Source organism: Crinia signifera, chromosome 9 (assembly GCF_055691185.1).
Source record: "Crinia signifera chromosome 9, ASM5569118v1, whole genome shotgun sequence".
In the NCBI taxonomy this organism is placed as follows: Eukaryota; Metazoa; Chordata; class Amphibia; order Anura; family Myobatrachidae; genus Crinia; species Crinia signifera.
In genome coordinates, this window is record NC_139225.1 from 9,013,177 (window position 1) to 9,040,672 (window position 27,496).

Here is a 27,496-nt window from a genome sequence, read left to right on the forward strand (position 1 = left end):
TAACCTGTGCCAATACTAATGTACAGACCTGTAACTGGTGCCAATACTAATGTACAGACCTGTAACTGGTGCCAAGTGCAATGTACAGACCTGTAACTGATGCCAAGACTAATGTCCAGACCTGTAACTTGTGCCAATACTAATGTACAGACCTGTAACTGGTGCCAATACTAATGTACAGACCTGTAACTGGTGCCAAGTGCAATGTACAGACCTGTAACTGATGCCAAGACTAATGTCCAGACCTGTAACTTGTGCCAAGTGCAATGAACAGACCTGTGACTGGTGCCAAGACTAATGTACAGACCTGTAACTTGTACCAAGTGCAATGAACAGACCTGTAACTGATGCCAAGACTAATGTCCAGACCTGTAACTTGTGCCAAGTGCAATGAACAGACCTGTAACTGATGCCAAGACTAATGCACAGACACGTAACTGGTGCCTAGACTAATGTACAGACACGTAACTGGTGTTAATCTAATGTACAGACCCATAACTGGGGCCAAGACTAATGTACAAACCTGTAACTGAAGACAACTGTTGTACAAACACGTAACTGATGCCAAGACTAATTTACAAACCCATAACCAGTGCCAAGACTAAAGTGCAGACCCAATAATGGTGCCAAGACTAATGTACAGACCCGATTATGGTGCCAAGACTAATGTACAGACCCGATTATGGTGCCAAGACTAATGTACAGACCCTGGACTGCTGACAAGACTAATGTAGAGACCTGTAACTGTTGCCAAGTGCAATGAACAAACCTGTAACTGTTGCCAAGTCCAATGTACAGACCTGTAACTGTTGCCAAGTCCAATGTACAGACCTGTAACTGTTGCCAAGTCCAATGTACAGACCTGTAACTGTTGCCAAGTCCAATGTACAGACCTGTAACTGTTGCCAAGTCCAATGTACAGACCTGTAACTGTTGCCAAGTCCAATGTACAGACCTGTAACTGTTGCCAAGTCCAATGTACAGACCTGTAACTGTTGCCAAGTCCAATGTACAGACCTGTAACTGTTGCCAAGTACAATGTACAGACCTGTACCTGTTGCCAAGTCCAATGTACAGACCTGTAACTGGTGCCAAGTCCAATGTACAGACCTGTAACTGGTGCCAAGTCCAATGTACAGACCTGTAACTGGTGCCAAGTCCAATGTACAGACCTGTAACTGGTGCCAAGTCCAATGTACAGACCTGTAACTGGTGCCAAGTCCAATGTACAGACCTGTAACTGGTGCCAAGTCCAATGTACAGACCTGTAACTGGTGCCAAGTCCAATGTACAGACCTGTAACTGGTGCCAAGTCCAATGTACAGACCTGTAACTGGTGCCAAGTCCAATGTACAGACCTGTAACTGGTGCCAAGTCCAATGTACAGACCTGTAACTGGTGCCAAGTCCAATGTACAGACCTGTAACTGGTGCCAAGTCCAATGTACAGACCTGTAACTGGTGCCAAGTCCAATGTACAGACCTGTAACTGGTGCCAAGTCCAATGTACAGACCTGTAACTGGTGCCAAGTCCAATGTACAGACCTGTAACTGGTGCCAAGTCCAATGTACAGACCTGTAACTGGTGCCAAGTCCAATGTACAGACCTGTAACTGGTGCCAAGTCCAATGTACAGACCTGTAACTGGTGCCAAGTCCAATGTACAGACCTGTAACTGGTGCCAAGTCCAATGTACAGACCTGTAACTGGTGCCAAGTCCAATGTACAGACCTGTAACTGGTGCCAAGTCCAATGTACAGACCTGTAACTGGTGCCAAGTCCAATGTACAGACCTGTAACTGGTGCCAAGTCCAATGTTCAGACCTGTAACTGGTGCCAAGTCCAATGTTCAGACCTGTAACTGGTGCCAAGTCCAATGTACAGACCTGTAACTGGTGCCAAGTCCAATGTACAGATCTGTAACTGGTGCCAAGTCCAATGTACAGATCTGTAACTGGTGCCAAGTCCAATGTACAGACCTGTAACTGGTGCCAAGTCCAATGTACAGACCTGTAACTGGTGCCAAGTCCAATGTACAGACCTGTAACTGGTGCCAAGTCCAATGTACAGACTCGTACCTGGTGCCAAGGTTAATGTACAGACCTGTAACTGATGCCAAGGTTAATGTATTGACCCGTAACTGCTGACAGGACTAATTAACAGACCCGCAACTAGTGCCAAGTCCAATTTACAGACCCGTACCAGGTGCCAAGGTTAATGTACAGACCCGTAACTGCTGACAGGACTAATTACCAGACATGTTACCGGTGCCAAGTCTAATTTACAGAGCCTCCTCTCTGGTGCCAAGATTTATGTACAGAGCCGATAATTTTGCCAATTTTGCGATATACAGTGTATGCTTACAATTAGCATGCAGAGTGATGTCTGGTGCCAGGATTTATATGAAGATCCATATCCAGTGCCAAGACTAACCTGTAGTATGAGATCACGAGCTGTCATTGTTTAGTCATGTAATCTTTTATCTATCTTGTTATTTTGTAAGTTTGTTGCTTTATATATCCCAAAAAGAAAAATGCAATGTAATCTGTAGTAATTTCTGCACATTCTGTAAATCACAAATTAATACTGACCATTTATTTTCGAAAAGCATCAAATCATATAAACGTTTATGATGTCATTTGTAGGATAACCAGCGTAATGAACTTCTTGAGACTCTTTATAGACTGCCTGTCCCAGAACCTGGAACTGAAGTCCATCTAAGTTTGGTAAGTCTATCTCCCGACCATATCATATAAGGCAAAGCCTTTTCTTGTAATTTGCTGTACCGTAGACAAATATATTTTGTTATTGACAGCCTTATAAACTCGTCCCCTTGTCCCCATTTTTTATGTCCCCATCTTTTAAAGATCACGTAGGGGATTTTCTAACTGAAACATTACAAATGACCCATTTAGTCTTCCCAAAGCTAAAGAGAAATATTTCATGTTTTAAAATTCTAGAATTCCATCTCAGTCACTAGACGTTGCGTCCATGATTGGAGGAAATGTAGAAGACTTTAATTTTAACCATTGCATTTGACTGGTTCTCTTTAAACCACGTGCCGCTATATTGACATGGGGGTTTTATGTAGTTAGAATTGTATCGGTCATTGGGTTATCCCAATTTTGATCGACCACTCAAGATCGACAGGGCTTAGGTCGACACTTGAAATAGGTCGCCATGGCTAAGGTCGACACAAACATTAGGTCGAGAATGGCAAGGTTGTCAGTCAAAATGGCGACACAAGTTTTTTTTTTTTTACATAATGTAGACATAGTTGACATGGACACCGGCAAAGTGTACCGTGTCCCCTTGCATGGCTCGCTGCGCTTGTCATGCTTCCGACACTGTGCCTCACTGCACTCGGGACACCATTTTATTCTCCCACCATGCCGTAGTCATGGTAGGGCATGAAATACCTGTGAAAAAATCACGTTGGCCTTTTTACTGTCAATCTAATGTTTTTGTCAACCTTCAACTGTGTCGACTTTAGTCATGTCAACTTATTTCAAGTGTCAACCTAAAGGTGCATACACACTGTACAATTTTTTTTGACCAATTTGGTTGAAAGACATTTCCATTGAACCCAGTGTCCTGGACGAAAGATGTTGATGACAGACGAAAGATCTAGCTACAGTTTATAGGCTCTTTTTGAAAAATATATCCAAATTGAGCTGCATGCACAGTTGACGAACAATCTTGATGAACAACTGGCGGGTATGTGCATCATCATTCGTCGTTCGTCTGTCGTCAATATCTTTTGTCAACATCTTTCGTCCAGGACACTGGGTTCAATGGAAATGTCTTTCAACCAAATTGGTCAAAAAAATTGTACAGTGTGTATGCACCTTAAGCCCTATCAACCTTCAGTGGTCAACCCAATGCATGTGAACCTAGTGACTATATACCGTTGGAATTATTGAAAATAACTGTGAAAACGACATACCTTGTAATAGTGACTTGGAGAAATCATGCATCTGGTATGCCCATTTTTTTCCCCCCATTACTTGTTTTGCTCAGTCTGACAACGGTGCTTGTAGCATTCTCCATTTATTACTATTTTTATAGCTTATTCTAGAACTTTTCAGGCTCTCACATCTTGTCTTTCTGATGTTAGTTGTGAGCCCCTCACAGCTACTGTCCATCATTCTTCTGCAAAGGCAGCTGACAGGTTGCAGTTGTGAAGCTTTGATAAGTCACCAGCTAGCAGGCCCCATAGTGATTCCGTGTCACAGGAAAAGCCTACCATACTCTTTGACCTGCAGGAATTGCTACTTCCCTGCCTGCTGGTCCACAGGCATACCTTCATCGCTTTTTTGGGCCAGTAGATTTTCGGAATGCTGACAGCCTTTCTCTGTCGCTATCTCTCTCCCCCCACTAACGTATCTGAAGCATTCAGGCAGAAATAAAAAAAATCAAAGACATTGCTCAAGGAGTTTTCTGCATGGATCTCTTCCGGCACATTCGTTATTCACAAAGTCCAAAAATCACTGGGGGCATAGTGCTGCCGTTTCCTTCTCTGTATATTGTGACCACTTTTTTTTTCCTCCTGTTTATACTTATGATGCGCTGTCATCTTTATAGACCATTACTACCTGTCAAGCTGTGGGACGTGCCTGCTGCAGGTTATGTTGTGCATATGATTTTATCCTTGTGGGTAATTCTGTAATCTGTGCTAGTATTTGTAATCTTTTGCATTATCACAACATATGTCATCTGTTCAAGCAGTCATTTTATTGCTGACAGGAAAATGTCTTCGAGCAAACCTGCCATCCATCCTTTTCTGTTCATGATGACGCCTTATGACAATTAAATTCCATCCATTGTTTAATCATATTAAATGTTATTTTTTCAGTATGCTGTAATATTAAACTTACTGAATGAACTTTTTGAAAAGTGCATTTTTTTATTTTATTGTTTTTTGAAAATCAAGTGGTTATACTCTCATGTATAACAATGAAGAACCAGGACTCCTCTGATATCGTAACCTACTCAAGGCATGATATACTGTAATACAGGTGTAAACCTACCACAACCGTAGCACTTTGCAAAAATCTAATACATAGAAATATTTCACAAGGCATTCATGCATTTCTAGTTAAAAGTCTGTCAAAATGACAGCTTCTGCAATGTACTTTCACTTTGAGGCGTGACCGATTTTACTTTCACTTTGAGGTGTGACTGTTTTACTTTCCCTTTGAGCCGTGACTGTTTTTACTTTCAATTTGAGCCGTGACCTTTTTTACTTTCACTTTGAGCCGTGACCGTTTTTACTTTCACTTTGATCTTTGACCGTTTTAAACCCACAAACTCTCTTTAACATACTGAATTACATATTGTATTTGCAACCAGTTCCATACCGCAACTTATTTGGAACTTTCTGAATGTAGACATAATGAGGGGAGGGAGATGAAAAGTTCTACTGTTGTCGTCCTACCTCTACATGCAAGTGAAACATTACTTAAACTTCATGGGATCCAATTGTCCCACATTCAGAGGCATTTGGTACTGGAGTGATTTCTCATGTTCCTCGATTCTCATCAGCTATACTCCATTTAATAATCTTATACTTAATGACGGTTCAAATTAGGAGATTTATACATATTTGCTGACTTTTATGGAAATGTCCACATGGCAAGTACAAGGAGAATTGCAATTTATTTCGACTAATGAGAACCCTACCTCCACAAATTAATAATGCAGATTACAGCAAAGTGGGTAGGATCTGGGAGGTTTCTGTACTCTCCAATGTTTAGCCTTTTGAGTACCAAGTGAATTTGTCAAAATAGGTGTGAAATTTGCAAAACAAACTTTTTTATTCATCATAATTACATGTAACATTTTTAATTGATAAAACAAATTTGAGCAACGTTGGTATTTTAGCGGATATATTGAACCATTGGTCACAGAGATATTGGCACTCAAAGTGAGTGCTCCCCAAAATTCGAATTTCTCCCCGACATTCAAGAGTGTGTTGAATGATAGATTTATCGCATGTGCTACTGTATTTAGTTTTAACACTAATACAATTAAACTTTGTAAAACTGTATCACCTTTATCCATTTAATTAAATTAATATTTATAATCCATGTTGGCTAAGAATGTATTTACTAACTTGTCTTGGTTACTAGTTCAGATTTTTTTTCCTTCATTTGTTTTTGTCTATATAGCTCAAAATAGCTTAGAATATTATTATTATATCCTGTCCCATAGCAGATTGATATGTAGTGCAGGACTTTAGAACCCTTAATTAATAATTTGATTCAAAATAAAGGTCCATACACACTAGGCAATTTTGCCCAGCGTGTATGCTGACCGATGATGGGGAAAGTCGCCGGGCTGAAAAGCACTCTGCGGCCCGCCTCTACAGACTACAGGTTTGTGCGTGCGGTAGCACACACCTCGTTACGGCACTGATCGGATGTGATACATTGCGGGTGCTAAAAAGCACCTGCAATATGCCGCTAATGGGTCCGATTTTGATATATCTTATGCGACTCCTGGTCTCCTGGTTCGATGGGCACGGGACCACAGATCGGAACAGATGTCAGTCGCATTCGATTTGGACAATTTTCATCCGAAATATCGGGTCGATCCATTTGAATTGGATTAAACCTGGCCAAATCGGACCAGTGGATGGGCACCTTAAGCATATGTACCCTATTACTTCTGATTCCTGGCTACAGATGATATCACAGAGAGTGAAAAGTGATGTCACCATAGAATCTGGTTGTCATGCAGCTGTTGGCCTAAGTCTAGCAGATGCATTTCATTTTAGATCCAAATGCACTGATATTTTATTACGAAGCGCGGTAAAGTAAAACTTCCATTTTTTTCTTTCATGTGAGTGATTTCTTTGAACAGTGTTTGTGGTCAGAGTTCTTCTTTTACTTGGCTCACTCATCTGTCTACTTTATGCTTTTCTTTTTACTTTTGTCAAGTCCTTTTTTTCTGCCATCTACTTTCAGCTTTTTTTATTTTATTTTTTTGTTTTTCTGTTAACCAAATATTTTCCTTTTTCCTCCTTCCAGCATTCCTACTTTACAGTGCCTGATCCTCGAGAACTGCCCAGTATTCCAGAGAATGTGAGTACCTACCGTTGTGTACCATGTCAGTGTAAACTTATGGCACCTTGCTTGGCTTTCTTTGAGTATTTGTTTATGATGCCGCTTTGAGAAATCTAAATGCAAGTTGCTGCCCAAGGTCACTCCTTTATCTTCCTTCATAAGCAAGATTAGGGGCCCCCTCTTTCTGGTATCTCGACCTGATAAAGTGAACTGTATTCTGGCAAATGTAGAATTCCAGGAATACAGTATTCTCATGGTGACTTTAGATAATTTAGGTTTAGCTTAGATAACAGTATGTTCTGTGAAATACACAGTTTAGCTATGCCAGCAGATTTCTCTCTACCTCACTATACAATAAAGTCCCTGGTAGGCGTCTGTCTGTCTCCTTGTTTGGGCAAATCTCGAGAACTGCTTGACAGATTTTGATGCTGTTTCAAATTGTTGAGGAAGGTTTAGGTGTATGAAACTTTAATCCATGTCAAAAAGGAGCCAAGCAGTGTCAATTTTAACAAGAGTGACAATTTGTGTAAAAGAAAAACGGTAATGCTCTATACTGCACACAGTGGCCAAGAGTGGTACAGCAGTAGCTGTTTTCATTTTTTTCCCACATTGGATTTCCTTACGGTCATATGAAGCTAAGGTTTGGGCGGCTTACTATTCGCTGCAGAGATCAACTTATCAGATCTATATCTATCTGTCAATTGATCGTCCGATATATCAATAAGTCATCATTCATTGTGTACAAGCGATATGTCTGCGAACTACGTCATTTACAGATGTATTGCGTTGGCCCTGCAGCACACACCATGACCAATTTATCTCTAGATATATTGGTGCATCTTTATATGTGAACGACCAACCCGCCGCCATACGATTGGTTGCCCATTCAGTGTTTCACCTTGGATGGGTGGGATTATGCAAATAGTCCTGGTGTGCGAGGGAGCAGCAACTTGGCATCAGTGTGGGACAGCACAGGAAAACACTGCAACAGCTGTCATATCAGTATGCAAATCACAGGCAGGGAGGTGGGACAATGGGTTGATGCAGGTTTAGTGTTCACTGAATGCCATGATCAGCCTGTGCAGCGGCATGTTTTGCCACCTAATATAACATCAATGAGAGCTAATTACAGGCCGACACCAGGGCAGGGGAGGAATAAAGTAGGGCACCCACACTGCAGCAGATGCCACCGAGTACAGTTCATTAAATGACTGAATCAGCACTCAGATGGTGGCGGGCTTTCCCCTCCATGCCAGTATTTGTTCTCAGTTGTAGGACTGCCATCTCCACCACAGTACAGCTTTGGGCAGCCAAAATAAGGTGTACACATGCGCCACAGTCAGTACTGACTGAGAGGGACCTGCTACTGCATATAGGCTACAGAGGTGATCGCACCATAGGGCCCTGGTATGACACTTGTGTGGCAGGAGATGGAGGGAGAGAGAATGGGAGACACATGAGTGACAGCGGGAGATGGAGGGAGTGAAAGAGAGAGAGCGAGAGAGAGAGTGACTTAGGGAGAGAAAGACTGGGAGACATTTCATTAGGACAATCTGCCAGTTTGTACTGAGGAAAGCTTCATTGGCCGATGTGCTCAACAACAGATATATCTGCAGATGGCAGTGGTGGTTATACAGTGTGTATCTTCAGATCGGTTGATCTTTAGGTGTTTACCCAGTTTTACAAAGACTGATATAAGTACCTAGAGGGCATCATTTCACTAACATTACATTACTGTTGGTAACGTACCTTATAGGTGTCTCTCCTTATAGTGTAATTAGTGAAACAAGTCAAATAAATAATTGGATGCAAATGTAAATTAAACGTTTCCTCCAAACACTAAACAAAATGACAAAAATGGTCAATCAGACAATTTGGTTATATCCATTTCATTTAGCCAGGACCATTTTTTTTGTCAGTTTTCTGGCATTTTGTAGTAAATGGTCAATCGTCCTTTACTCTCATACGTTGCCAATTTTTTTGATCCAGCCAGATTGAACAATACATTTTTAGGTATATACAGTATGGAGTAATCAGGGCGCAATAAACGAAGGAGCAGCTCCAATATCCCAAAAAACATAATCAAGTCAATATTAAGGATAATAGTGGAGCACTGTCTGTAATTCTCCTTCCTCTTCTCAAGCTCTCGTATATTCAGGCATGTTGAAGGAAAAAAACAAATGTGTAGGATTGTTCAAATTTACGTTAAGGATGTGTGGATTTTGGGGCCACAATAGAACATACTGTACCACACTCACAGAAATGTGTGTGGTGATGTAAACATAAAGGTATCTTTATATTGTTCTCAGACCTTCACCAGATTCACCCAGTGCTAGAAGGTGGAACGTACTTTTTCACTCACATGTACAATAGTAATATAGACATATAAAGGTTTCTTTTTTGGATCATAACAAGACTCGCAATTGAAGAGGAGGTTTTAAACACATCAAGGTATCTTTCTGCTTCTTTCCAAAGAGGCCAGCATTCAATTTGAAGTGATAAGAAAAAACTTTTAATAGATACTTTAAAAATATATATATAAAAAAATTAGAAGACCACCATAAAAGTTTCACAGAGAATGAGCAAGGTAAAATACAATTGTTAAGAGGACCGAAATCGAAAAAATGGACCACTTTAAAATTTTGTTGACAAGGGATCCACAGCAGGTACCTTAGTTATTGCCCATAAAGCATTCAGGTAGTCCGCTAAAGTGCAACAATCCAGATTGCCAGGAAAAATTTGCCAGTGTAAAAGGTAACAAACGCTGGGTTGAAGCTGGGTCCAAAAACTTAGGTATGACCTGGCGTTTTGGTGTAAAAGGGGTATTACTGTAAACATTCCAATTGTCGAATAAGTGATGTGACACTAGTGATTAGCAGAGATGTTGTAACCCATAGCAACCATTTACTTTCCATTGTCTAACATGTACCTGTCCGATCAGGCTGTGTGTCAGAATGCAATTATTTAACCTGCAGCTTATCATTAAATAAGCCGTAATGCATTTGTATGTTCACATAGCTGTATAATTCTAGATAATGCATTGTGTTTACAAGTACATTTAACAACGTTCCTTTCTTCGCTTCACTCCTAGTAAATTCCCCCCATGGAGTGTTATCCCTTTCATTTTCCTCCAAGTTATTTTTACAGAACATAGATAAATACATTGGGCTTATTTCTATCTGTGTGTGTACTGTAGCAAGGCAGGGAAATGGCAATTTGTTTTCGTCCTTCTCACACACACATTAGCATTCATGTAGGAGTCTTAATGTAGATAAATACAGGCAATACCCTGTCATAAATATTAATGGGTTTGCAGTAGTTGACCTGCGGTGTGCAGCGTAAAATCAAAGCGTTTAAATAATTACTACATTTTAAGGAGTTTAAGTGTTTTCAGCAGTGGTGTAAGTGTGTGTTATTCCTCACTAGTAATGGTTCTCCATGTAAAAATCAAAGTGCAACAGCATGCACGAATATTGTCATTATCATGTCAGACCTGTTGTAAAACAATTTGCCGGAATCGTTCTAAAAAAAATCTCAATGTAATAAGTAATTAGAGGCTGCTGAATATGTTTTTGTTTTAAATGTTAGCAAGTGTTTTGCAAAAGGACTTGCTTACTACTGCCACCTGTTGCCATGATTAATGAATAAAATCTGTCCTGGAGCGGTAAGAGTTAACCTACCACAGGGTAGTCTTAAAAGTATATGTGCATGCACGCATGATCCAGAATTTGGCTTTCAGCTCACTTACTGTATATGCGTGATAAATAAAAATAGTTAGAAATATGGGTTAATATTGTCCAATTTTCTACTTTAATATTACCCTTTGGATAAAAGAGTAAAGCGTTCATTTATTCTCTTTTTGGTATTTGCATCCTGAGATTTTAGATACGATAGTGCAGATGCAATGAGCGTTCTCATGCTTTGCAAGACTTGTACAGTAGGGCTTTAATGACCGGATGCGAACACTGCTATCATTATGGCCGTTATGTAATACCCTGATCAGGAACTGCCGGAGACAATGGAGTAAGCTGCGGCCAGGCTTCTTATGTGAAGGGGGCACCTCCGTCTTTGTCTCCGGCTCTGTGTGCCCATGGCGCATAATCAGTCAGACTGACTCATTATAGGCTGCGCGTGTCCCCAATCTGCAGTGCACTACTGGGTAATAAATGCCAAAGGCCCCCATACATTATGTGATTTGGGCCCGATTTCACCAGATTCGGATGAATCGGGCCGTGAAATCATCCCAAATCGCATGTTTTGACACCCCGTCCGACCCGATGCGCGGTCCCGTGTGCATCAGATCGGAGTCGGGCAGTCGCACCGGCTGCACATAAGATTTCCTAAATCTTATGTGCAGTTTCCGGGCAGAGTCAGCGGGCAGGGGGACGCCGGGGAACTGCAGGGAAGAGCCGGACAGGGTGAGCTGGGCATGGGGACGCCGGTGAGCAATTGGCTGAGAGAGCTCTCAGCCAATCACTGGCTCCCCATTCGTTTGTATTTTTGTTTTGTATTTAAGCTGCGGCTGCCTGGTCCTCCTGCCCAGCACGTGACCTGTTCCCCTCGCCGGTTCAACGCCGTCCCCCCCGCCCGCTGCCTATGTGTCCGCTGCTTCTGCCAGCCTCTCCCCATGCCCGGCTCACCGGAGTCCCCCGCCTGCTGACTATTTGTCAGCTCACCCTGCCCGGCTGTTCCCTGCAGCTCCCCAGCATCCCCCACCCGGCTCTCCCCGGCAGCTCCCCGGGGACTGCATATGATAAATCCATGCGATTTATCATATGCAAAACTTGGAACATCAAGTGCCTAATCGTGTGTCCCCCTCCCGGGGAGCTGCAGGGGAAATCAAGTCCGACTTGTCCCTAGAACAAGTCGAACTAATGTATGGGGGCCTTAAGAGTCTCTGCAGAGGGGTCAGGGCGTCATGAGCTGAGTTTTGATTGGAGGAGAGCAGATCACATGCTCCTCTGTCCGTGGAGATGATAAGAATCACGTCAAGTTCCACACTCCCCAGCCAAGCACACAGCTTTCTCTGCAGCTAATTCCACCCCAGCACCTCAGGTATAGGCGCCCCTCATGCAGTTCAGATGCTTGCATGTGAGTGGATGGACATATTAGGGATGCAGCAGTAACCTCTGATGTGCATCGCCCCCAGAGCCAGCCAACCCAAATTATGAATATTGCCGTAATCTATCTGACTATGTCGAACTTACACCACTGCCCTTAAGTGTAAGGTGTTTTCAGAGTTCATTCTATTCAACCCTTTAATAAATAAATACAGAGGGGCTATTTAGCATGCAGATTTTCACTTAAATATTTCCACATGATTTAAGAAACAGAGAAAACAACACAATTAATAGTGTAGAGATCAATCAGTTGTTCTCAACAGCACTAAGTGTTTTCTGCTTTTCAGGTAGCACAAAAAAAAAATCCTTATAGGCTTCGCTGATATAACGCCACCTGAGAGTGGGATTGTATGAGGGATCCATACTTCATCCAAAACTGCAGGAACAGATGGATCTTGTACAGTAGAGCTTACTGTAACTCCACCCACTCCCCTTCACTACATCGGTTCTTCCTAGCAGTGTGCATTTATCTATTACAGTAGTTGTGTCACTAATGGGATGAGGGGGTGCGGGCCCTCAAAGTGCCGACTCCAAATGCTGCATTGTAACATCAAGTGCGAAACCCGTCTCGTATCCCGGTGTAGGAGCCAGCACTGCAGCCAAGGCACTCACTGGTGGCAGCCCGGATCCCCACACTGACTAAAACAGGAGTTCGGGCCACAAGGCCACTTCCATAACCTGCAAGTGCCTGGCTCTGCCGTTCATTCTGAAGAAACTGCACCATATGTCTACATGGGTATGGATACCATTTCTATCCATCTATGTGTGCTTGGCTTTCATTATGCTCCCTTCCCACACATGCTCCCCAATGGAACTTCAATGGATTCTTCAAATGTAAGATGGAAGAGCTTGTGAGTTAGAGAGCAATAACAATTCGGAGCGGGTGCAGTACCGCCATTTTTCCAGTCACAGCCGCATCTTGTGACATTATGCAGCCACCACAAAAAATGGCCCAGACACGCCAATGTTGTTGGGACCGCGCCGTTAAGTGCTGCGTCTACTGAAAGTGCAGTTGCAACCCTCTGGGATTCAGTTACCCTTTGAGGTTTCATGCTGCGCAGAAGTGTGAAAATCAGCTGATAGCAATTTTCACACTTCTCTCGGGCTTATTGAATTAGCCCCTATATCTGCATCCTGGGTAGAGTTGGGGCATGCATAGAGCAGGACAGGCTTCATAGACAATCGTGTTCTCATAACTGATGTCCCTGTAAGGCTTTTTTCCTTGAATACCAGGGAAACGTATGGAAAATGAGTCAAAATCACAATATATTGCCATAACAAATTCATCCTCCATTATGAAAGTGATCAAATGTAGAACCGGTGGGCAAAGTTCCGTATGTTAATGACTTTGTTATGTAACAACCAAAACAGTTTTGCTTAACAAAGTTGGGAAAAGCCCTGATCTATAAAAAATTGCCTATTGATTTAACCAGTAAAACTTGCCTTGAAAAATCGATGGTGTAAATGAATGTAGTCCTGTAATAAAAGGGTGGTTTTTGTGGATTAATTTCTTCATTGTAGTTCTGAAACTGTGGTTGAATCTTGGTGGTTGACTGCGTAACTATGGCAGACTCTCTGATATTATACTATAACAGAACCTACACAGTATGTTGGTTTTATACTACAGGAAAACCTCTTAATCTATAGTAGAGCAGGTATTACAGAGATATTATAATGTAGTAGAATGCAAATCCCATATTATATAACAGAACTAGTTCTATAGTCTAATCCTGGTGGTTACCAGTATAATACAGTTGTCATTATACTATAATAGAATCTAATACCCCTTACACTATATTTAAGGTACTTGGTGGTGACCTCTTGTTCTAGTAATATATTTATATTATAGTAGAATGTTGGTGGCTGGCCACGTATTTCTGTAACCGCCTGGGTAATAGTAGACTCTTGATTACAAACCTTATACTTTTAAACCACTTAAGTAAGTTTAGGAGGTCCAAAAAAGTGGTATAATGTTCATTTAAGATGAGGTGCTAAGGCAGTAAGAGATGGAGGGAAATGGATCTAGGTGTTTACGCAGTCAGACTGTATATTTAAATATTAGCTGCAAAGCCCTTGTTCTGTAAGGCAGCATGTCTGTTTAGGATCTGGATTTGCAGACCTGTTGCGTTAAGTGTAAAGCTACCCCAGTGTAGGATTCACACTTAAACCAGCACAGCGTAATCAGACCACATAACATTGTGCCAAACCAGTACAGGAACTGTCAGATACAGAGTACACAGTGGTCTCCAGGCAATAGGAGCAGCCAAGTGCACACACACACACACACACGCCACATACACTGTATCGCAGAGCGGTGATTAAACGGTCAGAGACATCCAATTGTGTCTGTATTTTCCAGCCCTTGGTTTTACAAGGATAGCTGTTGAGCTTTTTACTTTTTATTGTTGTCAAATGGAAACATTTGAGTGGTAGAAACACAGTATGCAATGATACCACGTAATTCATAGCACTAAGAGCTGTTTGATATTACGACATGGAACACAGCGGCCTTAACGCTGCACCGGCCAAGGATCATTCTGTGAAGCCTTTACGAAAACATTGTAACATTTTGCAATCAAATCTTCTGATTGTGTTTGTACATACTCAAAGGGCTGGGATAACGCCTCTAACTTTAATGCACATTTTACTGACCTATTTATTTCCATCGTGTACGAACAGGTCAGCATGAGTCACAAAGTTGGCTATATGTGAGTTTCTCTTGCTAAAACTATGATCATTTGGGTAATAGATACATAAACCATTTAGATCTTGCATTTGTAACATGTATCCCTCGTAGATTCATTATTCAGAATATTGTGGTTTTCAGTGAACTTGTGTTCTTCTATCTACCCTGTAGGCGGCTATTGCAATATCCCTGGTACAAATTATAATTTCTAACTTATATTTTATGTGCATATATTTGCTCATATGGAGTACATGCTTGCATGCCAGATAATATTTAAAATACGTATGGGGGAGTTTGGCTATAGGGCTATGGAAATTTACATGAGAGTCATAGAGAAGCATTTGAAGTCCAATGTACATGTTCTATTACTGCAGCAGTGTTTGCCTATACAGATATTCTGTGCTGTAAATGTAACTGAAATGACCCTCGGTTGGACATGCAGGACCTTCTGTAACTACTGACTACTGCAGTGAATATTGATAGGTGCCCAATTACTAATAATTGAATGCGTATTAATGCTAACATCTTAATATAGCCCCATGCAATTCCCCCAACAGCAGGTATACTTGTTATTCCATTACTTTATCTATATCTCGTACCCCACACGTAAACTTGTTTGGCAAAGTCATATATACAGTACATAGTGCCCGATTCAGGAGCCCTGCAAGCAGATAACCTTGCCTTTAGTGTGGGCAATCAGCAATGCGGCAGGCACTTATGCTGGAGAATGCCGGTTACCTCAACATTACACTAGGTATAACCTCAGAAACCTGGCATCTGTTGACAAAGTTGAGGGCGTGATGCTGACAAATGAATAGCTTCGGAACCTCCTTCCTACTCCTCAACATCACCCTGAACTGACTCAACCTCAGTGTGTCACCTCCATGCATATAATATATGCATGTATAATGTATTCCTATATAGTATTGGTAACCGTTTTAGGGGTCAGTTGAATACGTTGTAATTTGTAGTACATCATGGGTTTGCCTTACACCCATTGAGGTGCACAGCAAATTGTCATTCTGGAGGCTTTTGTAACTAGGTAAGCTGAACAGCCGGACATGACTGTGATGCTCTTTGGCATCTCCAGCCTCACCGAATTGTCCCCTAAGTGTGAACTTTGATGATACATGCCTCGTGCTTCTGACACAGTGGATGTAGTGTGATATGTGAAGAAAAGTGTGCGTCCTAATCCTTTTGCATTTATTCCACATACATATTGAGACGTCCATTGTAAACATATTTTTGCACATATACATATTTTTTTTCAAGTTTTACCGCTTACCATAAATATGTTTAAAAAAGCTCAATTACATTCTTTTATACTCCCATAAAACGTCATCGCACCTGGAAGTTTTCTTAAGGTGTATGAAGTGAGAGAGGATAGAATTTGGCCTTTCTCTGGAACAAGCGCTCTGCGTTCAACGTCCAAGTGAAACACCTCTTTAAGATCAGGCTCTTGCTCTTTTATAGTCTGCAGTAAATGTGGTGTTTATAGAAGACTTTGTGCAGGTCTGCCAGAAGCAGGTTTTTGGGTCCCTTTCCCCCGAGACTTTATGGCTAGTGTAACCCTTTCCGTGCCAGAACAATGCGCAGTGCTGTTCAGAATAATCGCTTCTTATATTGCGCTAGATCCGAGACATTCCTGCCACGTATTCTCGTTTTCATATCGTCTTTTGTATTGTTTGTGATATTTGTTAGAGTTGGATTTTTTTCAGTACACCTCACATCTTTATATTTAATCAGAATTGAATAACCAGTTATAGATGTATTTAATCATTTACTTTTTTGTTCCAGCTATATATTAGAACTATAGATGATTATAGTTTGCCGTATAGGACTGATTGAAACACCTGGAATTAATGGGGCAAAGTAGGTACTCCCAACAGAGTTGCGTTAATGGGTGTTTTGCAATAGAATGTGATTCAAGGATAAAAATGGAAACATAGGGCAGTATTCAATGAGAATTTTGATGATGTGCAGCGAATCCTGTTTAGGATTTGCTGCATATTCGCCACTGCCCGCCGCGTTCCGGAGCCTCGCCGGCTCCAGTATTCAATGAGTCAGGGCTCACTGCCCCTGACCAGCGAATTTTAACTCCTGCGGCGATGCCGCAGGGAGCCTGAGGACGGCGGCAGGCAGGGAGATGGAAGTCTCCCTGCCTGCCCCAGAACGTTTGTGGGGGGGAGGTGGGCTCCCCGGGAGCCAGGCAGCACAGGCTGCCCCCCGGGATAGCCAACAGGGGACCGGGTATTCACTACACCCGATCGTGCATTTGTAATGATCAGGTGCAGTGAATATATGAATATCTAATGAGCGGCTCGGCTCCCGCCCCCTGCTGGCTGCTCTGTGTAAAAAAATAAATAAAAAAAAATTTAATTAAATATATATTCATGTGCTTACAGCACATGAATAAAAATAGCATGCCCCTCCTCAGAATAAAATTCCTTGACACCAAATGTAAAAAACAAAACACTTTTTCTCTTTCAATGGTCCTGGTGACACAGCTCAACACTGGGATGTAGGAGGGTCCGAAGGAGCCAGGCACCTATCCTAAAGTTTTAGAGGGTAGGCTCCTCCCCTACTGCATCCCTGGACTCTTCAGTTCGTGTTAGGTGCCCACTGGAGTGGGTGCTATTCTAAAGGGCTGCAGGAGCAGCCGAAGAATTAGAGTAGTTAGGGGATTTTTATTGTTTTATTAACTTTTACCCTAGCTAGGTAGGCACAGTGTGAGGATTCTCATAGTGAATCCTCACACTGCTAGCGCAGCAGGAGCTGACAAAAGCGCGTCCTGTCAGCTCACTGCGCACAGGGGAGACACTGTCTGGTCTCCCTGTGCAGCGCTTATAGCCTTTTCTAAAAGGCTGCCTGGGCTCCGGAGTACCCTGAAACCGGCTCCACATTTAGGTGGGGATCATGGGGGACAGGCGCTCCGTGATGGCGGCGGCCATTTTATGCGGAGCTTACACGCTGAGCTCCTAGATGAGAGGACAGCAGCGTTGTGACAGGCATGTTCCAAGTGATCCCCAGTTGAGGGGGAGACACTGGAACTAGGAAATCCTACCTGAGGAGCGGCTGGCTGGGGGTGGTTGGCGCCAAAAGGTCACGGACCCCGCAGCAGCAGGGACCTGTGGTCTCTTCCTTCACTCTGACTTTGGCGCCTTTCAGAACGCTTGCAGCGGAGCTGAGCTGGCTTACTGATCCTGGCAGAGTGACTTGGATTTCCTGGGCATCGCTTCCCCGCAGTTGAAACCAACAGACAGATAAGTGATTGGGTGCATTGCCTCTGTATAAACGCTTGTACATTGTTTGCACTGTGTATACTGATAGATATACATTTATCACTTGCATCATGTCTGAGCATCAGGCTGTGGTTTTGGGGGAGGGAGCCCTTAGTGCACTGAGCGCGTGCAATGTTTGCACACAAAAGTTTGTCCCTGAGCAGATGGCCAAGGGGGGCTTATGTATTACTTGCGCTGATGTGAGACCCATGGGCAGTGAACCCCATAGGGCAGAGCAGATGGAACCTGCGTGGGCCAGGGCCCTAGGCAGGTCAGTTAACGCTTTGGTGCAGCTTTTGGACAGGCAGAGTGATGGGCTGGTAGAATCACAGAGACCTATGCCATCATCTCAGCAGTCGTCTGGCTCCTTGCCTCTTACCCAGGCAGATCCTGCGCTGATTCAGGTGATGCAGGATACTGCTAAAGGGATCAACAGGTTCAGTGAAATGCTGGACAAAATGGATGATGTGGCAGGGACCCCTAGAAGGTCTTATGCTTTAACTACTGTGGTAGATGAGGAGGAAGGAGAGTATACTGACATCCCCTGGGATCAGGGTGATGATGTGGAAGAGAACTCTGCTGCTGGTATAGAGGATCTCATTGTAGCTGTGAAGCAGGCTTTAAAGCTGTCTGTGGAGGATAAGACTCCTGTTAAAGGTGTTTTTAAGCGACAGCGGAAGGAGGCTGTTACTTTTCCTTCAGATGAGGGGTTACAGGAATTGTTAGAAGGGGCTTGGAAAACTCCTGATAAGAGGCTACAGATGCCTAAGCGATTCCTTAGTCTGTACCCCATGCCAGAGTCTCATGCGGAGCTCTGGGAAAAGGTCCCAGTTGTGGACGCTTCAGTGGCACGTTTGTCCAAGGCTACTGTATTACCAGTACAGGGCGGTGCAGCTTTCAAAGATTCTGTGGATAAAAAGCTGGAGGGTAACCTCAAGGCTATCTTTGAAGGGGTGGGGTTTACCTTACGGCCCCTTATTGCTTCAGCCTGGGTCTCTAAGGCCATGATAGAGTGGGCTGGTGAATTATGCACCATGCTGCAGGCTGACCCTGGTGCGTTACTGCTTGCAGAAAAGATTAAGGCAGCTGCAGAATATGCAGTGGAAGCAGAGGAGGAAGCTATTAAAATGGCAACCAGAGTGTCCACAGTCTCCATTAATGCCAGGAGAGTGCTTTGGCTTAAAGCCTGGGAAGCAGACAATGAGTCCAAGAAGGCTCTGGAAACATTAGCCTTCAAAGGAAAGGTACTTTTTGGTACCGAATTAGAGGAGATTATAAAGCAGGCCACGGGCGGCAAAAGTACATTCCTGCCGGCCTCCTCAGCAAAGCAGACGTCCAGATTTTCTGCTTTTAAGCCGTCCTTTCGGCCCTCCCCTAGAGGTGGTGCGTCCTTTCGAGGACAGTCTTTCAGGGGAAGGTTTCAGTCCTCTAGAGGCAAGACACAAAAGTCAAAATTTGGCTCTTTTCACAAGAAGCCTGCCACAAAGGGAGAGGATAAACCCTCTGCATGACTGTCAGGGGCTTCGCCCGACAGTGACAAAAGTGGGGGGGCGTCTCACACTCTTCAGGGACGCTTGGGCTTCTTTAGGCCAGGATGCCTGGGTGTTAGATATTATAACACAGGGTTACAAAATCCCTTGCAGAGGGCCGCCTCCGAAGAGGTTCATCCCCACATCCTTACCAAAGGAGGCACGGCTTCGTACAGCTCTTGTGAGAGCAGCTCACTCCCTTTTGGAAAAAGGGGTGGTTACACCAGTCCCCAGGGCAGAGTGGAAGAAAGGCTTTTACTCCACGCTGTTCCTGGTGCCCAAACCAGACGGGTCTTTCAGACCAATACTAAATTTGAAGTCCCTAAATGTTCAATTATGGGTAGACCATTTCAAAATGGAGTCCCTACGGTCAGTACTCATGAGTCTGGACCAGGGAGAATTTTTGGCGTCCATGGATGTCCAGGACGCATATTTGCACGTTCCTATACACCCGGAGCATCAGACCTTGTTGAGGTTTGCCATAGGAGACCTGCATTTACAATTCCAGGCGTTACCCTTTGGGCTAGCAACCGCGCCAAGGGTATTCACAAAGATAATGTCAGTAATGGCGGCGGTGCTGAGGCTCAGGGGAATCACAGTAATACCCTATTTGGACGATCTCCTGTTCAAAGCAGAGTCAGCAGCCATGCTGCAGAGTCACTTGGCAGAGGCCATCAGTTTTTTGCAGGCTCACGGCTGGATTTTAAATTTGCAAAAATCTCAGTTGGTACCGTCACAAAAGCTCCAATTCTTGGGAGTCATACTGGACACCCATATTCATCGGGTATTCCTCCCGGAGGTAAAGGCCAGGGATCTGGTCACCCTAGTCCAGGAGATTCTCAGGGCTCAGAGCATTTCAGTATGGAGGTGCCTCAAGCTCCTGGGGAAGATGGTGGCGTCATTCGAGACGCTTCAATTTGCCAGGTTCCATTCTCGGAGGTTCCAATGGAACATTTTGTCAGCCTGGTCAGGAAACACTTTGACCATGAAATCCGAGATGATAGTGCTGTCTTCGGACACCCGAGAGTCCTTGAAATGGTGGACAGAAGTAGATTCCCTTCAGTGGGGTCGGTCATTACAGACCTGGGACTGGTTGATAGTAACTACCGACGCCAGTCTCAGGGGCTGGGGGGCAATAGTCCTGGATCTCAGGCTTCAGGGCCTGTGGACGGCAGAAGAATCAGCGTTACCAATCAACATTTTGGAGCTGAGAGCTGTCTGGAAAGTCATTTCCTTGGCGGGAGACAGGTTACAGAACCTCCCTTTGAGGATTCAGACCGACAATGCCACAGCTGTGGCGTATCTGAATCACCAGGGAGGTACACGCAGCAGATTGGCCATGTGGGAGGTATCCAGAATCTTCCTATGGGCGGAACAGAATGTTCCAGCTGTATCGGCTATATTCATCCCAGGAATAGAGAATATAGAAGCCGACTTCCTGAGCAGGGAGGAGCTCAAGGAAGGGGAATGGAGCTTACACCCTCAGGTGTTTCACCAAATCACTTCGATGTGGGGAACTCCGGATGTGGACCTGATGGCATCCAGGATCAACCGTCAAGTGCCCAGGTTCTATGCCAGAACAAGGGATCCACTAGCGGAGGCAGTGGATGCCATGACTATTCACTGGCAGGGAGATCTCCTTTATGCATTCCCACCAGTACCAATGTTACCGAGACTTCTGAAGAAAATACAGGGGCAGAAGGTTCCAGTGATCTTAGTGGCCCCGGATTGGCCAAGGAGATCCTGGTACTCGAGGCTTCAGAGGTTGTCTGTGGAATCATGGCGTCTACCTCTGAGACCAGACCTTCTAAGACAAGGCCCATTCAATCACCTGGATTCAGATCGATTGATTTTGACGGCCTGGCTATTGAAACCACCATTTTGAAAAGAAAAGGGTTTTCTGAGGCAGTAGTACAGACTATGATAAAAGCCAGAAAAGCTGTATCTTCGGCAAATTATTATAGAGTCTGGAAGACTTACATTCGATGGTGTGAGAGAAGAAGGGCTCATACATCTCATTTTAAGCTATCAAGAATGATGGAATTCTTACAAGATGGTTTTTCATCGGGCCTAAGCCTTCAGTCTCTGAAGGTGCAGATTTCGGCCTTGTCCATCTATTTCCAGAAAAAGATAGCCATTTTGCCGGAAATTCAAACCTTTTTACAAGGAGTATCCAGGTTGAAACCTCCATACAAGCAACCAGTAGCACCTTGGGATCTATCACTGGTTTTGGAATGCCTTCAAAAGGCACCTTTTGAACCTTTAAGGTCGGCTGACTTTAAGTTTCTCACGTGGAAGCTAGTGTTTTTGTTAGCAGTAGCATCTGCTAAAAGAGTTTCAGAATTGGGAGCTTTGTCATGTAAATCTCCCTTCTTAATTTTTCATGATGACAGGGCTGTTTTAAGAACAGTGCCTCAGTTTTTACCGAAGGTGGTATCTACCTTCCATTTAAATCAGGAGATAGTTCTACCTGTGTTTCAACCCCCAGAGGGTTCTAAGAAAAGGGACAAGTTGAGAACTTTGGATGTTGTGCGTGCCTTACGCATATATGTGGACAGAGTGAAGAGTGTCAGGAAGACTGACACATTGTTGGTATTGTATGACGTACACAAAATTGGTTGGCCTGCATCTAAGCAGACTATTGCTAGGTGGTTGCGGTCTATGATAGCCTTTGCATACACCAAAGTGGGTAGACCAGTACCGGCCAAAATAAATGCGCATACCACCAGGTCAGTTGCCTCCTCTTGGGCGGTTCGACATGGGGCCACAGCTGAGCAGGTTTGCAGAGCTGCCACTTGGTCATCTGTTCACACATTTGCCAAATTCTATAGATTCCATGAGTTTGCGTCGGAGGACGCATCATTCGGGCGAGCAGTGCTGAGAGCTGCAGACCTGAGCGTACCCTCCCAAAGGACCGGCTCTGGAACGTCCCAGTGTTGAGCTGTGTCACCAGGACCATTGAAAGAGAAAAAGGGATTTTTGTAAGAACTTACCGTTCGAATCCCTTTCTCTGATATGGTCCTGGTGACACAGCGATCCCTCCCTTACGCTCAGTAAGTATGCCAGAAGTTTCATGATGTTCATGTTAAAATGGTTAAAAGTTAACAGTTTTCTGTTATAAAATGTGCATATAATATGTGCAGGCGTTTGTACTGAGTTAATGTATTCCAGTGGCTTTGAAAGATTGAACTGAAGAGTCCAGGGATGCAGTAGGGGAGGAGCCTACCCTCTAAAACTTTAGGATAGGTGCCTGGCTCCTTCGGACCCTCCTACATCCCAGTGTTGAGCTGTGTCACCAGGACCATATCAGAGAAAGGGATTCGAACGGTAAGTTCTTACAAAAATCCCTTTATTTTAAAAGTTCACATTCCACTTCACCATAAAAAGATAGCGATTGCTACTCGGTGAATCATGGCTATAAAAACCTTGAAATGTATTCGCCATCTGGTCATTGAATAGGGTGATTCACCGTTTTAGTAAAAAAAAAATCGCCTTACAGCACGAAAATAGCACAAAATCGCCAAAAAAACTTGGCGAATCAGCCTCATTGAATACTGCCCATAGTGTGGGTATAGGTTTCCTGTATATAGAGAACTTATACGTGATGCATTTCAACCCAGTGATTGGTATTTATGAAGTGATGAAATACTTGATAGAGTCAATCCATTCCCTAATATTCGTTCCTTAAATGTTTACAGAAAACTCATTTGGCTTTGTTATGAGCTTATTAAGCTAGTTGTATTGATTTTATTGTTGGAATGAGACAGTTATTATATAGTGCTGCTTTTGATAGTCAGGGTACAATGGGGCATATAGTTGCGATGCCTGTCATGGCGGCATATGGTGGGCATTAGATAGTTGTTTTAGCATAGGTAGTGACTGGAGCTGTCCCCAGATCCAGCGTCTGGGAGTCTCCTGCCAGGCCTGGTGGTTCACTCCGCTGCCCTCTGTCTTCCTTACTTTTGTTGTGTATTATTCAGTACAGTAGCCATAGAATCTGGAGCATTTCTGGCCTAGGGGTTTAAAAACCAATCACATGTCCACTGACGTGACTATGGCCTCTTAGTTCATATTGGGTTATAGTTTTTTTATTTTTAGCTTTTACCCTTGTTCCTGAGTTTCTTGACTTATGTATCCTAAACTTGCGATTGTTCCGCCTGCTTACTTCACTTCTGTCTTGCCTTGTTTTGACGTTCTTTTCTATGATCCGTATTGGCTTTAGAGTAATAGTCCCAGCTTGTCCGCCAGTTGTTCCGTAACTTATAACCAGCATAGGGCAGTGACCTGCAAGTCTACCAGCTGCAAAGCCTATCCCCTTTGCTGGGGTCCCTTATATAGTCCCTTATCCTAGATACATTTGGTAGGTTGGGACTGTTATGAGCATTCTGTGCGCACTATTTTCTGTTTCATGTTAAATTCACACACTTATAGGCAAATGATTATCTTATTACTGCAGTGAACATTAGGGATAAACATAGTAAATATTTGCTTATAAAAAAAAAAAAAAAAAAAAAAATACACTCCTCCCATGCGATTTGACCCTCCGCCATATAGGTCAGCAACACATGACTATACATTTTCTTGATTAACCCCTTCCCGACATTTGACGTACATTTACGTCATGGCCGGGAGGTACTTCCCGACACATGGCATAAATGTACGTCATGAGTTTAAACTGTCACTGCGTCTCGAGACGCAGTGACAGAGGGACGATGTCTGCTGTCCCTGACAGCAGACATGTCCCTGCATGCCCAGGGGGGGCTGCGATGCCGCCCCCCCGTCGGCGATCGCTGTGATTGGCTGTTCAGTGTGAACAGCCATTCACAGCGTTTTCCTGTGTTACCAGCGAATCAGACGCTCGGTAACACAGGTGTCAATCACCGCCGGGCGTCAGGGGGCATGAGGGGGTCATCGGTGACGATGACACCTCACCCCACCCTCACCCCACCTGCCCCCAAGGCTGTGATTGGTCCGTGGGACCCACGGACCAATCACAGCCAAGGCGCGACATTTAAACTGACGGTGACTGCGCTGCAGACGCCATTCCGGTCTGGAATAGCGTGCAGAACGGTCACCGTGCCTGCCTGCCGTGAATACCGACCTGATCCTTGCTAATACTTACCTGATCCTTGCAAATACCTTACCTGATCACCTTATCACTGCTTGTAGCGTGCTGGACGCTTCCTGGATCTGACTTCCTGAGACTTCCTGCTGCTGCTGCAGTGTGATAGAGAGAGAGATAGAGAGAGAGATAGAGAGAGATAGAGAGAGATAGAGAGATAGTGACAGAGAGAGCTATATTTTGTGTCTGCTACCCCCCCTTTTTGGGGGTGCAGGGGTTTTCTATATATAAATAACTGTCAGTGCTGCTGCTGCAGTGTCATACAGTGATAGATAGTGATAGATAGTGATAGATAGTGAGAGGTAGAGAGATAGAGAGATTTGTGTCTGCTACCCCCCCTTTTTGGGGGTGCAGGGGTTTTATTTTATATATATAACTGTCAGTGCTGCTGCTGCAGTGTCATAGAGTGATAGATAGTGATAGATAGTGAGAGATAGAGAGATAGAGAGAGATAGTGACAGAGAGTGATAGAGAGTGTATATTTTGTGTCTGCTACCCCCCCTTTTTGGGGGTGCAGTTTTTTTTTATACATATAACTGTCAGTGCTGCTGCTGCAGTGTCCTAGAGTGATAGATAGTGAGAGATAGTGAGAGATAGAGAGAGATAGTGACAGAGAGTGATAGAGAGTGTATATTTTGTGTCTGCTACCCCCCCTTTTGTGCTGATCAGTATATCTGTGCTGATCAGCAACTTTTTGGGGGCGCAGAGGTTTTTTTTTTATATATATACCTGTCAGTTGCTGCCAGTTGCACTGTCAGTTGCACCAAAGGTTGTGCACCTGCTGTCCCTCACTGGTAATCAGTGTCGCATCACTGATCACCTTTTTTTTTTTTTGTGAGTGCTGTGGGGTCTTTTTTTAATTTTTTTTTCTTCTACGATCCCCATGGCAGCCAAGACCTTGGGATTTCATCCCTCTCCCTCTAGTTAGACAGGCTGTTTTTTCCTTAGGACCTCCCTCTGTTAGTATAAATCCCAGCTCCTCCCCATCCACCTTGTCTTTTTTTCCTGTCTCCTTTCGTTTAGTTAGAGAGGCAGAGCAGGTTTGTTTTTTTTCAGGGAGCTTACCTTTAGGTAGGGGCACTCTGGGGGACAGAGCAGCATGGGAGTGTGGACCTGCGGTCTCCTGCCCATGTGGAAGCGGCCGGGGATCGTGACCAGCATTGAGTCCCGGTTAGCATGGCGGTTGCCTTGGAGCTCCGGCAGGGGTAAGTCTCCTGTGATGCGGTACAAGCCGGCTATAGCGGCGGGCAGCGTGTTCGCGGCTTCCGGATGCGTGGTCGCGAACTACAGTATCCAGAAGTCAGAGCGTTACAGACGCGACTTCCGGGTACGGATTATAAACGCCTGTATGAACTACACTTCCCACAAGGCCGTGCGCGTGACGCACTTCCGGTGCGGGCGCCGCGGGAAAGGAGCACAAGATACAGGCTATTTAAACCCTGTGTGTGCTTGTAGCAGCAGTATGCAGTTGCTGCTGGTGAGAGAGGTTGCTGCATCTGGTGTGATTTACTGCTGGATAAGGTGAGACTGACTGCTGCTGCAGTTAGTAGCTGGAGTATGGACTTTTGGACTTATTTAATGCAGTGTGTCTATTATAGGACTGCGTGTTTATTCTGCTAAAATGGATTTGCCTTCCCCCCCAAGGACAGATAGTGCCCCTGTGAGGTAAGCTCCGGTATTACAGATAGGTAGGAAGATTTAATTTATTATTATTATAGTGACAGGCTTTTTACTGTTTTGTAGTGTGCCTGCCAATCCGGTGGTTCCCAAGAAGAAAATAGCAAAAAAGAAAAATATTGATAAAAGCTGTATGGTCTGCGATAAAGTGTTCTCCGGACCTCAGACAAAATCTGTATGTGATAAATGTGATACTCAGCAAGTTTCTACTCCTGAGCAACCAAAAATCCTAAAGGATTTAATGGAATGGATGAAGAGTGCATTTGTTTCCAAAGAGGAATATTTGGGAATACAGAGTAAAAGATCTAGGGATCAGGCCGGGTTCGATGATAACGATGATGATGACGATGAGGAGGCTGCGTCAGGAGGAATTCCGGATGCAGACTATGTGCCCTCTGACGAATCTGGAGAGATTAAGGAGGAGACTAGGAGTTTCAGTTTTGAGAAAGTAGAAAGTGTTTTGAAGGCTATTTACAAAACTATGAACTATAAAGAGCCTGTGAGTACTGAAACAGGAGAGGACATTCTGTTCGAGGATAGGTCCAAAAAGAACCGACATTTTCCTATTCATAAAGTAATGAAGGATCTAATTACAAAGGAGTGGTCTAACCTGGACAAAAGGCAGGGTAAACTGTCTAGGATAGACAGGATGTATCCGGTTAAAGATGATGTGTTTTTGAGTTGGTGTTCCCTACCCAAGGTGGACGCGGCAGTGGCGGAGCTTACTTCCAGGACCACTCTCCCGCTTGAGGATGGGGCGTCGTTTAAAGAACCCATGGACAGGAGAATGGAGGGAGCTTTAAAAAAGCTTCATTTCTCATCTGCAGTGTCGCTTAAAGCAGGAGTTTCGGCTGCATCAGTTGCTAGAGCACTGAGACTGTGGGGAACCGAATTACATTCAGATATAGAGGAGAGAATCTCCAAGCAATATCTGTTAAAAAAATTGGAGACCATGCAGAAGGCAACCGAATTCCTCTGTGAGGCCTCACTAGACATCGTGTCTTTTGCAGCTAGG

At 43.9% G+C, this 27,496-nt stretch overlaps 1 protein-coding gene across 4 annotated transcripts in view; it reads left to right on the top strand.

Annotated features, from left to right (window-relative positions):
• The window catches only part of DENND1A (DENN domain containing 1A), a 593,192-nt gene that overhangs the window by 251,284 nt on the left and 314,412 nt on the right, over window positions 1-27,496 (top strand). For all 4 annotated transcript variants that reach the window (XM_083161010.1, XM_083161012.1, XM_083161011.1 and 1 more), the window contains exons 7-8: window positions 2,645-2,725; window positions 7,031-7,084. In XM_083161010.1, the coding sequence (XP_083017136.1) occupies window positions 2,645-2,725; window positions 7,031-7,084 (135 nt within the window). The remainder of the gene's footprint in view (window positions 1-2,644; window positions 2,726-7,030; window positions 7,085-27,496) is intronic.